Source organism: Schistocerca gregaria, chromosome 1 (genome assembly GCF_023897955.1).
Source record: "Schistocerca gregaria isolate iqSchGreg1 chromosome 1, iqSchGreg1.2, whole genome shotgun sequence".
NCBI classification, from domain to species: Eukaryota; Metazoa; Arthropoda; class Insecta; order Orthoptera; family Acrididae; genus Schistocerca; species Schistocerca gregaria.
Genome location: NC_064920.1, coordinates 651,581,763 through 651,600,905, shown reverse-complemented (window position 1 = coordinate 651,600,905; position 19,143 = coordinate 651,581,763). Strand labels below are relative to the sequence as shown.

Below are 19,143 nucleotides of genomic sequence, written 5' to 3'. Positions count from 1 at the left end.
TACAGAAACTGCAGTTGTCAAACTTACAATACAAAGACTGGTGAAGAACACACTGTCTGTGATGAAAATGACATGATCTAAAAGCTTTTTCCGAAATGTCATGTACTCTGGGTTTCTAAGAAATGTACATCAGGTTTGTCTGTGTGACATTTCTAGGTATTTCCGTAATGGAAACTTGGATTCAGTTGCATCTTCCCTGAAGAGTTATTTCTCGTGATACGACAGGTGTGAAGCAGAATGAAATATGTTACTTCGCTGCATTGTTGTTAACTTAGGAAAAAGGGCAAACACTTTTTAACTTTCATCCGGAAGCAGTCTTCACTGAATCTTTGTTGTCGTCATCAACATGTCCACCTGTGATGTATTCCATATCGTCGTTGATCTGTGCAAAGGTCTTTCCTCTTGTTTCTGGTAGCAGCTTGTACATGTACACTGCACAGACAAAGCACATGAAAGAGAACGCCCAGAAGGAGTAATAAGCGCCCAGGCCGTCCGACACCACTTGGAACAGCTTCTTCAGGACAAAGCCATAGAGAGCTGTTACTGTGCTGTACAACGTCAGGCAGATGGCCTTAACGGACACGTGGAACACCTCTCCTGTGAGCAGGGATCCAATTGGCGCTGATGCAACACTGTTGCTTAGCTGAAACATAGTTAGTACTCATTAGCACGATGTTACAGTTCAAATGAAAGATTTTTGCATAACCCTTGACAACTAAACACTCTGAGAAATATGCAAATTAATGTTTATTACAGGAACTTTTGTTGGGGATTCAAAAGTGAATGTGATGAGTAACTAAAGACGAGCATAGATTTTATCAAATGAGTTTAGCATTTTTTCAGTGCTTATATTGATGACTGATATTAATTTTTTAAGAGGAGTCATCTTACTGTGTCAAGGTTTCTTGATTCTACTGGAAATAAACACTTCATTTCATTGACATCCTTGGAAATATCACATAAGTATTGTTAATATTTTTCCCAATTTTTGGGACTGCAGTGCCACATTTGTATATTAGTGACAGGTGTCTCATGGGAATACAGATCCCTCGCATGTTCTGACGCAATTATCGACCAAGGTGGGCTTTCGATGATGACTAGTGTGTCGGAGCCTGTTTTGCCACATGTTTGCATGAGCATTTGACTAGAAATACTAGAAATTGTGGGTGTTCACAGCTGTAGAATTGTATCACTATGAAAAAGACTGTTTGAGCTGTATGATAAATATGTATTCATGAACCAAGTAATTTCATGATGTTAGAGCCACATCTTTAGGTATACATCTGCATATGAACAACGGAAAAACGTATGAAAGTCATGTTTCGGATTTTACACGAAACTACATAGGAAAATTATGTACTGAAAATTCACTTAATAACTTAGTTCAAACGATAACCAGTAGACGACTCAACATTCTCTGTCGAAATGTACTAAAAATGTTCGATCGTCAGATCGGTAGTCAAGATATGGCAGACTGTAGGAAGATCACTCCGATAAAGTGAACACACAATAAGGATAAAGCGATAAAACAGATGGATGTAAAAGTATAAAACAAATTATATGTTTAGATCATGGAAACCTACGTTAAACTGATGAGGTAAAATAAACCTAAAAAAAGAGTGTGCATAATTACAAGATAACGAAGGTCAACTTTAGGTAAAATGCTGCTTACAAAAGAGACCATCATCGAGATAAAGGACTCAGGAAAGGGAAAATTAAATATTTTCTACAGATGTACCAAAGACGTAATATCGTCATGACGACAGAAGGCAGGAACCGCCCAGACTATAGCTGAGGGGACAGTACTGATCAGGAAAACAGGCACATGCACATAAGAACGTTTATAGCGTGGGCGACAAGAAGCAGAATCATAAAATATTATAATAATTATTTTATTATCTAAACACTGTGGGGGCAACCATGCGAGGTGGAATACAATTATAAAATAAAAATAAATACAAATTTATTAAAAAAACGTCTTTAGGAAATGAAAATACGTAAATGGTGATGTATGAACCACATAATAATAATAATAATAATAATAATAATAATAATAATAATAATAGCAATACTAGAGGACAACCAGGAAATGGCATAGTGGAGGACAGTGATTTCAGGGAAGAATGCCAAATGACTCCGTTTAGAAATGGATTGAAATACAGAACAGAATATATGTCTTAGGTCGTCCTATTCAGGCAATCATAGTTAGCTAAAATGTTGCAATGGCCCAACTCTAGTTGCACGTGGAGTCTATACCCTGAGACACGTTTTCTGCATCTTCACATAACTATTGTAACAGGTTCTTCTATCTTGCATTTGTAAAATTACTTGTATAGCTACTCGAATTTCACTGTCACATTTTACGATATTATTCCCATGGCACCTCCCAGTGCATAAGTTCTTACCAGCGTGCGCCCGTTTTCTTTGTCAGTGCCATCTCTGGTTCAGCTTAGTTGCAATCTTGGTGGTCCCTCAGTACCCCTTGTCACGACGGTGTTACTCCTTTGCTACTAGTATACTTTGTGAAGATTAATGCAACTGACAAACAGCAGGACTGATTCCTGACAGGAAGTTGAGGGGAAAGGTCCTATGAACATGTGTCCTGAAATGGGCAGTGTGCGTGCGACAACAAATCGTCCCGGAGGACAGCTCAGAACTGCATCGCATCCACGTCACAACGGATATTCAAAGTGGCCTTCATAGGATGCAATGCACGTGTTCACACGTCGCATCGTGGATTGCCGCACTCTTTCGCACGTTCCGTCCTCTCTCTCCGAATACAGTCACAGGTGTCGGGAACACGCTATTTAAGGGTCTGCACATCAGGTATTGGTTCAGCATGCACAACGCTTTTCAGATGGCCCCACAGGTAAAAAATTCAGTGGGTTTAAGTCTGGTGATCTAGCAGGCAGTGCTACAGGGCCTTCGCCTCCTATCCAACGTCCAGGGAAGATGTTGAGGTATCGGCGAACTATAACGTGGAAGTACACCGTCATGCAGAAACCAAATAACGTGCTGTGTTGCCAAAGGCACATTCTCAAGCAGCCCAGGTAGAACATTCCGCAGGGAGTCCACATACAACCCTCAGTCGAGATGTAGTGGAATAATAACAGGACAAAGTATGTGGTCGTCGACAATCCCTGCCCACACACTTATATTGAACCGATCCTGACGAGGCGCCTCGACCATTCCGCGAGGATTGTCTGTAGCCCTCATACGACGATTATACAGATTGATACTCCGTCGGTAGAGAGGATTGATGACAGAAATCCCATAATACTGATGGTTTGGTGCAAAAACCACCCAGAAAATACTCCCCGTAGAGGGAAATCCACTGTTGATAATACTTTCACTTGTTGCAGCTGATAGGGATAGTAGCGGTTGTCACGCAGGATTCGCGTATTCGTACTTTGGCTTACACCAAGCTGGCGGACCACTTGCCTGGAGCTTGTACTAGGGTTAGTCTTATCATACTGTAGGACCCAAAGCTCCAAATCTGGTGTACGCGCAGTCTGCCGCCTCCCTGCATATCCCTCTGTCTGAAAGGATCCATTATTATACAAACACCCAAAAAGGGTACTTGAAATGTTGTGTGACGTGACTGGTGTCCATGAGGGTACTTGTTTTAGTACAGCCGAACTGCCTCTCGGCTGTTTCCATCTGCTTGACCATACCCGGAATGAATACCGGACCATTCTGCTGCTTACAGTACGCTGCATAAATCACACAGCGCGCAACCCATAAGGAAAACATGGCTAGTGGTCAGAGGAACTTTCGTTCATCAGCACCACCTACTGCGGCAACGATGCAATTCCGGACACATGTACATAGGACCCTTATTCCTCCATTTCCAGTCAGCAATCTGTCCCAGCAATTTGTCGGTTTTATTAATGCTCGCCCTGTATAATACTTCTGTTATTCCTTTCCTAAGTCCTTTTATCTCGATGATGGTCTATTCTGTAAACAGCTTTGTACTTAGATTTGACCTTGGTTATCTACCTTACAACGACGCAGACTATTTCTGAGATTTATTTTACCTTACCAGTTTAACGTAGGTTTTCGTTATCTACATATGTAGTTTGCTTCATACTTTTACGTCCATCTAGTTTATCGCTTTATCCTTATTCTAAGTTTCCTTTATCGGAATGATGTTCGTACAGTCTGCCGTATTGTAACTATATTTTAGTCAAAACATGATTTGTATACGTTTTGCTCTCGTTTATATACAGATGTATCCCTGAAGATGTTCATCTAACGCCATGGAACTAGTTGGTTCATTATAAAAACATATCATAGAGCAGAAACGCTTTTAATCATCATAATACTATGAAAACTATTGTCGCTTTGCGTTCAGTTATACCCTGCAACAAGCCTATGGTCATGATAATTAATTATGTACAGATAGGTGTCTAGTATGGTTATTGGTTATGGTGATTCTTAAGGTGTTTTATCTGTTTGTTATTCCATACCTATTACAGAAATGAGTGGATATATGTGCGTAAGTAAAAGGGGCATCAGAAGTTTGTGTCTGAGGATGTTGATGAAGTGTGTATGCAACGTAGCAGGATTCCGATATGATTATATAAGCCCGACATGTAGGCAAGGGATTAGTGCGGCATTCGCGTTTTTCCACAGTGCGTGCTATAAACGCGGGAAAGTGAAATGTGGCAACGTTATTACCAAGTGCGTCCAAAGGGGAACAACGTACTGCTGTTCTCTTATTGGCTGCCAAAGGACAAACACCGGCAAACATCCTTCGGGGAATGGAGAATGTATACAGGACAGTGTGTCTGGGGAAAACCACCATTGTGGAATGGTGCGCGCAAAGTACCTTGCTGCTCACGATTTAACACAAGATTTCGGTCGATCTGGGAGCCCCACTGCGTACTGATTTCAAGTAACCTTGTGGTACTGCCCAATTCCGGAGGAATTACAGCGTGCAGCTAAGGCGAAACTTCTGGGAAAAGGGAAACAAGGTGTGTTGCTGCTTCATGATAACACACGTCCCCATATCGCAAATAACGTAACACTTAAGTTATTCGAACTCAAGTAGGAAGTCACCGAGCTCATCTCTCTAGCCCTGATCTCTCCCCATGCTCCATTTGCTCCCTTAAAGAAGACCTTGAAAGATCGACGTTTCCTGTCGGGGGGCGAGCATATAGCAGGCATTTAGAGACTGTTGCATGCAGCAGGGCATTGCGTTTCACCAACTGGGTATCTTCAACCTGGTCCGTCAATGGGATGGAAGCCTCAATCCGCACTGTGATTTTGTCTGATTGGCATACCTATTCTGGACTGTACGGCCTCGGACTGGAACTTTCTGACCGCCTCTTGTTGACGGTCCACTCACATTAATGTGATCACTGCTTAAGTTTGACGTCAACGTGCAACAACCACACACAGACGGCAGGTTACAGCACTGGCAACATAAAGCAATAGTACGTGACCAGTGGCATAAAATAAATTTAATTTCTATAACGGTTTCAGGCATTTAGTGTTATAGTGCCCTTCGTCAGAAGGTTATGCACTCCTGGAAATGGAAAAAAGAACACATTGACACCGGTGTGTCAGACCCACCATACTTGCTCCGGACACCGCGAGAGGGCTGTACAAGCAATGATCACACGCACGGCACAGCGGACACACCAGGAACCGCGGTGTTGGCCGTCGAATGGCGCTAGCTGCGCAGCATTTGTGCACCGCCGTCGTCAGTGTCAGCCAGTTTGCCGTGGCGTACGGAGCTCCATCGCAGTCTTTAACACTGGTAGCATGCCGCGACAGCGTGGACGTGAACCGTATGTGCAGTTGACGGACTTTGAGCGAGGGCGTATAGTGGGCATGCGGGAGGCCGGGTGGACGTACCGCCGAATTGCTCAACACGTGGGGCGTGAGGTCTCCACAGTACATCGATGTTGTCGCCAGTGGTCGGCGGAAGGTGCACGTGCCCGTCGACCTGGGACCGGACCGCAGCGACGCACGGATGCACGCTAGACCGTAGGATCCTACGCAGTGCCGTAGGGGACCGCACCGCCACTTCCCAGCAAATTAGGGACACTGTTGCTCCTGGGGTATCGGCGAGGACCATTCGCAACCGTCTCTATGAAGCTGGGCTACGATCCCGCACACCGTTAGGCCGTCTTCCGCTCACGCCCCAACATCGTGCAGCCCGCCTCCAGTGGTGTCGCGACAGACGTGGATGGAGGGACGATGAGAGTCGCTTCTGCCTTGGTGCCAATGATGGTCGTATGCGTGTTTGGCGCCGTGCAGGTGAGCGCCACAATCAGGACTGCATACGACCGAGGCACACAGGGCCAACACCCGGCATCATGGTGTGGGGAGTGATCTCCTACACTGGCCGTACACCTCTGGTGATCGTCGAGGGGACACTGAATAGTGCACGGTACATCCAAACCGTCATCGAACCCATCGTTCTACCATTCCTAGACCGGCAAGGGAACTTGCTCTTCCAACAGGACAATACACGTCCGCATGTATCCCGTTCCACCCAACGTGCTCTAGAAGGTTTAAGTCAACTAGCCTGGGCCAGCAAGATCTCCGGATCTGTCACCCACTGCGCATGTTTGGGACTGGATGAAGCGTCGTCTCACGCGGTCTGCACGTCCAGCACGAACGCTGGTCCAACTGAGGCGCCAGGTGGAAATGGCATGGCAAGCCGTTCCACAGGACTACATCCAGCATCTCTACGATCGTCTCCATGGGAGAATAGCAGCCTGCATTATTGCGAAAGGTGGATATACACTGTACTAGTGCCGACATTGTGCATGCTCTGTTGCCTATCTGCCTGTGGTTCCGTCAGTGTGATCATGTGATGTATCTGACCCCAAGAATGTGTCAATAAAGTTTCCCCCCCTTCCTGGGACAATGAATTCACGGTGTTCTTATTTAAATTTCCAGGAGTGTATTTATCACATTATTTGCGATTGTCAACAATTAGGTGCATACAGCAAAATTCCATCGTCATGTGAATAGTGCCACGGAAGAACAATAATTTTCCCACAGCATAAACCTTTGTTTTGCACAGACAACAGGGAAAATTTTCAGATGGCCATTGGCGTGTATGGAACTGCAATAATCGTCGGAATGATACCAGAGGATCGAGTGTTATGGGCGGCGAAATATTTTCTTGGCATTGCATGGATGACCTCGTCATTCTGGCAGGCACAACGGATCACGTAAGTTACGCTTGGAGACTATGTCTACCAAAGCGTGCAGTTTGTGTTTTCCTCAGCACGATGGTATCTACCAGCCAGACAGTGCCACGTGTCACTAGCTCGCAGTGTACGTGCGTGCTTCGAAGAGCACCACAATGAGCTCACCGTACTCGCCTGGCCACCAAAATCTCCTGATTTAAATCCAATCGATAATTTATGGAACCACCTCGATCGGCCTGTTTGCACCTTGGATCCTCAACCGAGAAACCTGGTGCAGCTGGCCAGGGTACTGGAGTCGGCATGTCTCCACATCCCTTCCAGAACCTCACTGACGCTCTTCCTGCATGACCGCACTGCAAAAAATGGTTATTCAGGCTTCTCACAGGTCATCGCATTAATGTGACTGGGCTGTATGTAGGTACGTTTCCCATCTCCTCCTAAGCCGCTGGACCGTTGTCAACCAAACTTGGTACACATATCACTTACTGTCTGGAGAGATTGGCTTTAGGGGTTAAAACCAACTACCTGTCCTAGGGTGGGGATAGGGTTGAAAAAAGAGTGTAACGTAGACTTTATTCATCCAGTATTTGAGTATGAGTATTGATAATTTCAAACTTTTACACACTTTTCGTCGTATCAACACACATAAAATGATGAAAGAGGAAAAGTTCACCCCTTACTCCATTTCTCACTGTTCGTGCAGTATAACAGCCGCACTGGGTTTGACATTTTATTACTTCGTTACTATTAACTGTAAACACGACACTTTTCCAGACAATATTCCGGTATACCACTGAATGCGCAAGTAGGCTGTTTAGGTTTTTATGTTGGTAACGCCACGTAGCGCTCTTATGAAAATCACTGACTGTGCTGTGTGCAGTCTGTTGCTGGTTTGCATTGTTGGAATTTTCGCTATTGTAGTGTTGGGCAGTTGGATGTGAACAGCGCATAGCGTTCTGCAGTTGGAGGTGAGCCGCTAGCAGGGGTGGATGTGGGGAGAGAGATGGCGGAGTTTTGAGAGCGGCCGATCTGGGCGTGTGTCCGTCAGGAAAAGGAAATTGTAAGACTGGGTGTCATGAATTGATATATTATGACTTTTGAACACTATTAAGGTAAATACATTGTTTCTTCTCCATCAAAATCTTTATTTGCTAACTATGCCTATCAGTAGTTAGTGCCTTCAGTAGCTAGAATCTTTTATTTACTTGGAAGTATTGACACTCGCTATATTGCAGTAGTTTGATTAACGAAGATTTTTGAGAGGTAAGTGATTCATGAAAGGTATAGGTTATTGTTAGTCAGGGCGATTCTTTTGTAGAGATTACTGAAAGTCAGATTGCGTCGCGCTAAAAATATTGTGTTTCAATTTAGTGTTGATCAGAATAAGTAAAGAGAGAAATGTCTGAGTACGTTCAGTTTTTCTCAGCTGTTTGAAAATCAAATAACGTAGAGGTTTACCAGCACAGTCATTCATAATTTTTCTAAGGGGACGTTTCAAACGCATCTGAAAAAAATTGTATCATCGTACTACACAAAGTTCAGGAGATAAGACGTGATAAACACGAATTCTACTTGGAACAGGTGTCACAGACAGCGTCCACATAAGGCGCCAAATGTACCTCCAAAACCATATGATTCTATGCCTTACGTTAAAGGAGATATGACATCATACACATCTAGCTGCATGAAAACGAAACTACAGAGCGATATTCACTAGCGATAAAAGTCAAATTTGTGTGAAATAGATTAAATATATGTGAAATACAGGTGACATGTGACATGAGAGTATGTGAGCAAAGCCGCAGGTAAGATACTACTATTAGACCGGTCGATGGATTTAACCAAACTTGTTACACATATTTATAACCTGCAAAGAAATACTGAGAGGATAAGAACCAGCAACCTCCTAACATGGAGAGAGGAAGGGGCAAAGGAAAACAAGAGCACTGGTATGAGGGAGGAAGAAATGAACAGAGAAAGGGAAGAAGGACGGAGATGCGGAAAGAGAAGATGAACTGAGAGAGGGTGGAGGAGGAGGTGGACAGACAGCGAGTGAGGAGGAAATGGCGAGAGTTAGAGAGTGAAGGAAGAGATGGATGGACGAGGAGGAGATGGATAGAGAGGGGTACGGTGGGAAGAGAAGATAGAGGGATTGAGGAGAATATAGAGGCAGTAACAGGAGAAATATTCAGAGAGACAGATGGTCAGAGAGAGGAGGGAGGAGCAGACTCATAGAGAGTGGAGGACGAGTTGTATAGAGCGTGGTTAGGAGGAGATAGAGAGGGAGGAGGAGGAGATAGGGAGAGAGTGAGATGCACTGAAAGAGCGAAGGATGAGGTGGACCAACAGAAAATTAGAATAAATATTCGTAGATACTGGGGCAGTAACAACTGAAGAGTTCAGTGAATATGAAGTACTTCATTTCTGCTGATAACTTCTTTTGCGCTCTGCGAATATTATTTTGTTTTCACCTCATTTCACTACACGCGGCACTGCAATTTTGAAAGTCAAGCAGCAATATATCTGCCACTTGAAATTGGTATCTATGAAAATTACCTTTGCAAGCTACAAATTGCTGATCACCTGCCACATCGTTGTCTACCTGTGATAGCGACTACAAAAATGTGACGTTAAAATATTATCTGGATCTCAGTGTCCATTAATACGCAAGTTAAAGTGACTTCGGTATTTTATGAACTTTTATAGATGTGTCTAATTTATTCACTTATATAAAGGTCAAATATTTAGCACCATTCTAAACTGAACCACGGGAGAATGAAATGTTGCTACCAATGACATTACGTATGGGACCAGTTTCCTCACTACATGCACAGTCCTGCGTGCGCCTCATTCATTATGTAACATTTCCTTTCTTTTCTTTGGTTTTATGAAGGTCTGTGCATATACTGTCGAAGTTTGAAAGTGCAGTCTTGAGAACCTGTTTTAGCTGTGAATTCTAAATTCTAAAAAATATTCGTTAAATACAGATAGTAATTATTTACCAGTCTCAGTTAGAACGCATCACAAGACTCTGTTTAGAAGTATAACTCAGCAAAGTCACCCCTGTATGTATGAGTGTTCCTGGAGGTACCTGGCGATACCAGTTGCAACCTTGAATTTCCTGAATGTCTCTCAGGTCATCGCTGATAGTTATTTAGTTAGTCACATATTCCGCATATCATTTTAACGACTCTTCTGGCGAAATGGTGTGGAACGAGTCAGTTTATATGACACATGTACATGATCAGTGTAACCATTAGTGAACGTATGTTTTAGTCATAAACATAGAACTACATTTATAATTTTTTTGAAAAAGACAGGCTATCAGTTTTTAAATGAAACTCGTTCCTGGAACCCCAGGTGAACATCACATATTATTCTTACTGCTAGCGTTTGCGCTTTAATAATCTCTTTCTAAGTGGTGAATTATCCCAGAAAATTGATTCACAAGATATTATTGAACGGAAATGTGCAAAATATGTCAGAAGGTTGATTCATTTGTTTCCAAGTCAAGCAACTACACGATAGGCAAAAGCGGCTGAACTTAATTGTGTGTAGTTCAGTTAAGTAGAAGTCATTATAGGTTAGATTTAGAACTTTCATTAGCGAATATACATATACGAGTATATTGTTATGGTGCAATTAAAATGTCTAGTTTTTAAAGATGTGCCTACATGGCGACCCCAGGTGAACATCACATATTATTCTTACTGCTAGCGTTTGCGCTTTAATAATCTCTTTCTAAGTGGTGAATTATCCCAGAAAATTGATTCACAAGATATTATTGAACGGAAATGTGCAAAATATGTCAGAAGGTTGATTCATTTGTTTCCAAGTCAAGCAACTACACGATAGGCAAAAGCGGCTGAACTTAATTGTGTGTAGTTCAGTTATACAAGTCTTCCAGCTTCTTTCATCAATATTTACATCTAAAAATTTGGAGCTTTCTACCCTGTTTACTACCTCCTGTACTTGTGCTGCATCAGTTGTTGGTACGACTATTTATTGTAGAATACTGACAATAGTGTGTTTTCGCAAGATTAAGAGAGTCCATTTTCAGAGAAAAATATAATAATTCTTTGGAAAACATCATTAACGATCTCTTCCGTGTCTTTCTCTCTAATGAGATTTGTGGTAACGCTAGTATCATCTGCAAAACGCTCCAGTTCTGCTTGTTGAATGTTAAGTGTAAGCTCATTCACATATATATGGAATAGGTGTGGACTCAAAATTGAACATTCTGAAAAACCATTTGTGATTTCACCCCAAGCACTAATATTCTCTCCCCTTTCAACATTGTTTGTATTATTCAGCAGAACATTTTACATTCTGGCTTTTAAAAATGATTCGAACCAGTGGTGTGTGAAGCCATCAGTTCCAAAAAAACATAAGTTTTTCTATGAGAGTAACATGATTTACAGAATCAAATGCCTTCCAAACATCACAAAAAATACCAACTATCAACATTTTGTGATTTAAAGCTCGTAAAATTTGGCAATTGAATGTATAAATAGCACTCTCAGTCGAGCAACCCTTCTGAACTCTACAGTGTGATTTGCTAAGTAAGTTGTTTTTACTTAAATGTGATATCACTGTACTCTACTTTTTCATATATTTGGAAAAAGTGTCAGTAACGAAACTGGGCGATAAACCTTTAATCCTTCCTCGTGCCCTTTGTTGAAAAAGAGCTTAAGTTTCATATTTTATCCTCTCTCAAAAAATTCCTTGTACTAGTGATATGTTATATACACATATCACTGAGGACGTTAAAATAACTTCTCAGATGTCTTTCTGAAATTCTATCAACACCATATGAGCTCTTGTGTTTTAGAATCTTTATAATTCTTTTAATTTTTAATGATGGACGTTGTTTCTACTTCTAGTTTCTTAAAATTTTATGCAATGACTTTTTTAATGTGTTAACTTGTTTCTTACACTTAACCATTTAACCCTATTTCTGTCACTACACTTGGAAAGTGATTGTTAAAAATATTTGCAACTTGTGAATTATGAATCACAGCATTATCATTTTGCTTAGTTCTGGTGGTATCTTATGCACTGTCTGGTTGTGCTGTCTCCCATTTCACAATATTTCTTACAGTTTTAATAATATTATCTGTGTTATTAACTGCTGTTAGGAACTGTGTATTTCTGGACATTTTAATGAATTTCCTTAAAATATTACATTATTCTTTGTAGAAGTCAAGTAAAGTCAGATCTTGACTTTTCTGGTCTCTAAATAAATATGTGTTTTCCCTTCATCATAGCCTACATGCTTTATGGGCTTTTTGGATAACGTTTCAGGAAAGCCACTTTTAAATATTGACAAAAATTTACTATGACATATATCGAATTTCGCATTAGCATTTCTTTCTTCACTTATCTCATCCCACACTCTCTCTTTTAACTTCTTGTTAACACATTTTAGCCTGTTCTCATTAATATGAGTAAGACTCACTGCTCAGAGCTGTAAAACGCTTAATTGTACCTCATGATCAGGTAGTCCATTAACAATTGTTTCAGTCTGAGCAACGTCTAAAAATTGTTTTTAAGTCACCTTCTGCTGTCTTGCTGCATTCAAGTTGGAAAATTTGGCATTTAAATGTGACTTACCCAACCAAATATTGAATACATTTTATTTTTCCTGTCAGAATCGTTTAATAAATATTCACTGAAACCTCCATTAACTATTAAATTCTTCGTCATGCATGACTGGTAGCTCAAGAAAGTATATAGATTGTTTATAAACAGTTGAAAGCTTCCTAGAGAGTACTTATAGACTGTTGAAATAACAGAAACATCCTGTAGTAGCAACTAACAAGCACATGTTTCTCTACACAAAAACTTCCTGTATCAGTATTATAATGATTCTGTTCAGCTTGTTCACTCTACACGAAAATCATGCTAACCTATAATTCCTTAAATTTAACTTCTCCATCTCTGTGGTCATATGGTTGCCAGAGATGGACAGAACATTTACTACAGAAGACATACAAGAAGCTTGTCTATCTTGTGCCTCAGCTCCCTAGTGTTCTGACGAAACAAAGCAATTTTACATTTCTGTGTACTGTCACATATATAAAGGAACTATTTTTTCTAATTTCTATCAGTACTGTATGGCTATAAACTGACTCTAACCTAAAAAATGTGCACCTCTGACTCCAGAAATCAGAGATCTAGCTTTGTAAATTTCCTTTACTTCACGTCTATTGTTACAAACTTTCTTGGCACCAGACAAAAAAATTGTGACCATAGACGTGAAGTAAAGGATATTTATTCTGTATTCGGGTCACTGTTCAATTCGCGACCATGTTGCTGCTTTGTGTGCTTGTGTACCCCCTCACACATTCTTGAAGATGCTTAACTAACCTGTCCTTTCCCCTCCTATTCAGGTGTAGGCTTGACTCGTGTATCCTATTCGTTTCAGTCAAAAGCCCTTTGTGTATAAGTCTGGTGGCTGCATTAGATTCTAGAAGAAGAGGTACCTCTGTTAGACCATTCGACCACAGTCTGGTTTTAACTGAAACTGGTAAACAATTAAGATTTTGGCTTTATTTAACAAATATTTTATCGAAACGCTATTTTAGTTTCTACAGCCTGTCCCCCTTTTATTAGTAGCAGAGTCTTAATCTAAAGTCAAATGTCACTCCCTCCATGGATTCGACAACATCTGCATTTCGTATGGGCACGGGCTGTACCAGACAGCTACATAATTAGCCTGCTCTTACAGCAAGTGACTGGATTAAATAACAGTTATCTGACGAGCTATGACCATATTCATTGCATTGTTGTATTCCTTAGCGCTCTTCGCTGTTTTTTGGCACAGCATGGCTTATCGAGTGTCCAAACACTTGTGGAAATCAGCATGAGGTTGCGAGCAATGAAAGTAGTGAGAAAGAACACAGTACTTCTGTATGTGCGGCAAGTAAAGCATTTGGGTTGGACAGGTAGTGTGCTGGCATAACCGAAACCCTTAAGGCGACTACTCGCCTAAAGTGGGAAATCTGTGTACGACTCCGGAACAAATTTTGACTTTGCGCCACTGAATTTATTTTAGTGCCCCATTGCTGCTATGGTCTGAATTTCAATTTCACCGTCTACATTACTCCTTTGGTTTTACACCATAGTATCTCAGGTACTTTGATCGAGGTGCGCACTTTCTTCCTTGTGTAGTAACTAATATCTGTGATGTAGTATATTGGGCACTACGTACCTTCTGTAAGGCTGAGCAAAATATTTTAACAAATATGTATAGTTGATTTCTCAATTATTGTCCCTACGAGTTCATCTGCAGTCCACAATGATGCATGTTATCACGTCTGATCATAGGATGTTGCCGCAAATGATCTTCCGACACAGCAAAAAGCATGAAATCATGAGCGTACAGTGGTGGTCACGAATGTGTATATACTGATGAGCCAAAAAATTGTTACCACCTACTTAATAGCTTGTCTGTCTGTCTCTGGAACGAAATACATCACTGACTTGCGTATCGGGGCTCCGACAGCTTGTTGGTAGGTTTGTAGAGGTATTCGGCATTAGATGTCTACGTCATGTAATTCGCGTAGATAACCGGCTGGTGATAGGAGTACACGGTGGTGGCGCCCGACAGCGATCCATATGGGTTACATAGGATTTACATCAGACGAATCTGGTGGCCGAGACATCAACATGAATTCACTATAATGCTCCTGAAAGCGCCGCAGCAAGGTTCTGATTCCGAGACACAGACAGTTACACTGCTAAAAGCTGGCACCACCGTCGGGGAAGACATCAGGCACGAGGGGATGCAGGTGGTTCGAGCTGTTAGCGTGTCTTCGATTACTACCAGAGGTCCCAATCAAGCTCAGGACAACGTCTCCCGTAGCATAATACGGCTCGGCCCTCCCCCCCCCCCCCCCCCCCCGCCGCCGCCCCTCTAGCCTGTGTCCGTGGTCCGTGGCGCACTGCACGTTTCGAGCCGCCGTTCACCTCTGCGACGGCGTTTGTGGACACGACCTTCGACCTAGTGTAGCAAAAATGTGATTTACCTGAAAAACCGAGACGTTTCCATTGATCGACGGTCGAATCCCCTTGGTACCGTGCCCATTGCAGTCGTAATTGACGATGTTATTGGGTCACTTAGGGGTGGTCCGCTGCGGAGCTCCACGTTCAACAACGTACAATGAACGACGGGCTCTCCAACACCTGTGCGTGCACCAGCATTGTGCTCTTGCGTCAGAGATGCCACACATCACCATCAATCTTTCTTCACAGAGCAGACAAGCCTCCGAACCCCACATTCTGTGAAGAGTTTGAAGGTCCAACCATTTAGCGCCTAGTGGTAATTTCACTGTCCTGCTACCTCTTTTGTTCACGTCAGTAGCACACATTCGCCGTTTCCGAGATACTCGTTCACAGGTTCTGCGCAATAATAATCTGCCCTTTGTCAAAGTCGCTTATCTCAATGAATTTACCCATTTGCAGCCGATTCGCCGCTAGGGTCATCCCCCGTCCGTGTATACTCCGCTTACATACTTTTGTTACCACGTCACATGCTCGCAGTGCCACCACGCGGCGTCCAACGTCGCGGGGTGCGGTGTTCATAATATTCTGGTTTATCAGTGTAACTCGTGATAAAAAAAAATGGCTCTGAGCACTATGTGACTTAACTTCGGAGGTCATCAGTCACCTAGAACTTAGAACTAATTAAACCTAACTAACCTAAGGACATCACACACACCCATGCCCGAGGCAGGATGCGAACCTGCGAGCGTAGCGGTCGCTCGGCTCCATACTGTAGCGCCTAGAACCGCACGGCCACTCCGACCGGCTAACTCGTGATCATATCTACGGTAAGTGTGAGGAGTAAACAACAGTACAAATTATGTTGAAGAAAAGCATTATGTTACATTCTGTGGAGAAAAAATACCGAAGTTTTTGCGACAGTAAATAAATGCGAAGCTGAGCTGAAAAGTAATGCCTCCGAATTCTTTAAGTGAAAAGTCTTAAAAAATTTTAAGTAGAACAAATTTTGTTAAGATTCTACACCTCTGTTCTTTTATTTCTAAACGTAGTCGCCATGATGACGAACACATTTCTCCCAATTTATCGATACCGTTACTGTATAATGTTTGACTTTGTCGTTGGAGCCACAACATAATCTCTGCTAGCATATCGCTTCGTTACTACCAAATTGAAGTCCTCTAGGGTGTTCTATAAATTTTGGAATAATATGAAAACCGGATGGGACCAAGTCGGGATGATCGACGACAGTGAACCGAAGGAGTCAGATTGTTGCAGATATCGCAAAGCTCGTATGTGGTCTGGCATTGTCCTGAGAGGGTGCGCCATGTGCGGACGAAGTTTTCTGTAGAATCTGTTTGTCACGCAGCAATACAATTACGTTACACAACGCCATGCTACAAGCAACAATTCGGAGCCCTCTAGCGGCGGAGGGTTTCAATTTGTTTCATCGAAGCGGAAAAGTCGACTGAGTAATATGCATGACATGTAACACCTCAACTGATATTAATTTTCATCTGTATCTACATGGATACTCTCTAAACCACATTTAAGTGCCTAGCAGAGGGTTAATCGAGCCACCTTCACAATTGTCATTCCAACCTCGTATAGCGCGCGGGAAGAATGAACACCTATATCTTTCCGCACGAGCTCTAATTTCCCTTATTTTATCTTGGTGATCGTTCGTCCCTATTTAAGTCGGTGTCAACAAAATATTTTCACATTCGGAGGAGAAAGTTGATGATAGGAATTTTGTGAGAAGATTCCGTGGCAACGAAAAACGCCTTTCTTTTAATGATGTCCATCCCAAATCCTGTATTATTTCTGTGACACTCTCTCCCATATTTTGCGCTATTACAAAACGTGCTGCCTCTCTTTGAACCTTTTCCATGTACTCCGTCAGCCTTATCTGGTGAGGATCCCACACTGCGCAGCAGTATTCTAAAAGAGAACGGACAAGCGTAGCGTAGGCAGTCTCCTTAGTAGGTCTGTTACATTTTCTAAGTGTCCTGCCAATAAAATGCAGTCTTTGGGTAGCCTTCCCCACAACATCTATGTGTTCCTTCCAATTTAAATTGTTCGTAATTGTAATACCTAGGTATTTAGTTGAATTTACAGCTTGTAGGTTAGACTGATTTATCGTGTAACCGAAGTTTAACGTGTTACTTTTAGCACTCATGTGGATGACCTCACACTTTTCGTTATTTAAGGTCAACTAACACTTTTTGCATCATCCGATATTCAGAACAGAATAAAAAAAAATTAAGAGGCATTAATTTTCAGCACGCCCTCGTAATAAAAATAAGTACATGCTTACATTGAAACAAATGAAGCAAGCGAGTGGTACCCAGTCGAAGACGGAGTTCACGTCGCCCTGGACGGCGTCAGCATAAAAATATCGCCCATTACGGCAAGGCAGACGCCCATTACTAGTGCTGAGCCAACAGCTAGAGGTCGCCGGCCGACCCTCTCGATGACAAATGACGACGCTAGACTTGAAACTAAAGAAACAGCAGTCACGATGATTGAAGACACATTTGCATCGATTCCACTTCCACTCTTCTGAAATATGTAGGTCGTGTAGTTAGCAAACGCTATAGATCCCGTAGATGTGTGAATCAGTCCATATCCAAGCATTAAGAGCAACGTTCTCCGGTAAACTGGTACCAGAAATGTGTCTTTCCACTTCCCTTTGGTTTCTTGCTTCTGGCGGATAGCTTTGTACATCGTTTCTAGCTCGAACTGGAGCTCCTCTGGTGTCAGCTCGCCTTTGTACCTCACAAGAGACTTTACAGCTTCAGATTCTCTGTTCTGCAGGAGATAGAAATACGGGGACTTCGGCATCCATACGAACGTGACCAAAAATATAACGGGAATAGACATGCAGCTGAAGGCAACAGTGGATATGGGCAGATAGGGCACGATACAGTACATGAGCAGACTTCCACCGTACATGAAGATACCGTGAAACGCCATGAGCGTCCCCCTTATCTCGATGTCAGCTATCTCACAAACGAACATGGTGGTAGCGCCACCGATGAAACCGCCAGTTAAGCTCCCGATGGCCCTGGCGGTGATCAGCACTTCATAGGAACTGGCAAAGGCGACCATCAGCCACCAAATGAGAGCGGGCACGGCGCCCACCAGCATCAGCATTTTCCGCCCGAAGACATCAGCGGCGTAGGCAGTGGTAAGGATGGCCGCCAGGCCAGTGAGCGAGTTGATGGACACAATCCACGAGCCCTGGTCCGGCGTCAGCGGCACCGGTGAGTCCTCCTCCTGCAGGATGGGCACAGTCGCCGGCGACCAGGCCATGAACGTGCCGAAAGCGAAGTGTATCACCGACGCTGTGAATATACAATTAATAATGCTGTGTAATGAAAAGCGGTCGTGAAAAAATGCAATACTGATCATTTACAAAGGGTAATAGGGATTATATGAATAATAAACTCGGAAGAAAATGTGAGAGTCCAACGAAAGGTATCAACATAAATTGGAAAAACACCACAAATACGTAAGGTAGCGTGTGGCTTTATGTATCATGGGACTGTGTGGATAGAAGTAAGAAAATATTCTACCGCTCACGCAATGTGCGCGACACGGCCTCCTTTCTGTTGCAGGACCGTTGCTAGCCAAGTCGCCAACAGGTAGGGTGACCAGATGCAATTGTTTAAAAAGGAGGACAAGCAGCTTCAAAAAGGACAAAGGAAGATAAAAGGAGGACACATCAAACCGGTCAACTGCAGATGAGAATACCACCCGTCAGCTTTGGACAAGTCACGTGACTGCCGGGAATTACCGGTAGATCTAGTAGTTAATTGTTACTTATGTCAGGTGGTGGTTAACTGAGCAATACAAAAAAATTTTGAAAACATTGATTGTGGTGAGAGTGTGGCGTCAATTGTTTTGTTATGTCAACAAGACGGAATTGTTTACAAAGTGAAAAACGCAAGACCATTCACCTTCC

The 19,143-nt window shown here is 42.6% G+C and overlaps 1 protein-coding gene across 1 annotated transcript; it reads right to left on the bottom strand.

Annotated features, from left to right (window-relative positions):
- Positions 1–301: 301 nt before the first annotated feature.
- Positions 302–18,491, bottom strand: LOC126267074 (solute carrier family 2, facilitated glucose transporter member 6-like). Its single transcript, XM_049971972.1, has 2 exons — positions 17,844–18,491; positions 302–643 (listed from the first exon to the last, which is right to left on the bottom strand). The coding sequence occupies exons 1-2, from the start codon at positions 18,489–18,491 to the stop codon at positions 302–304; spliced, it is 990 nt and encodes a 329-aa protein (XP_049827929.1).
- Positions 18,492–19,143: the final 652 nt, after the last annotated feature.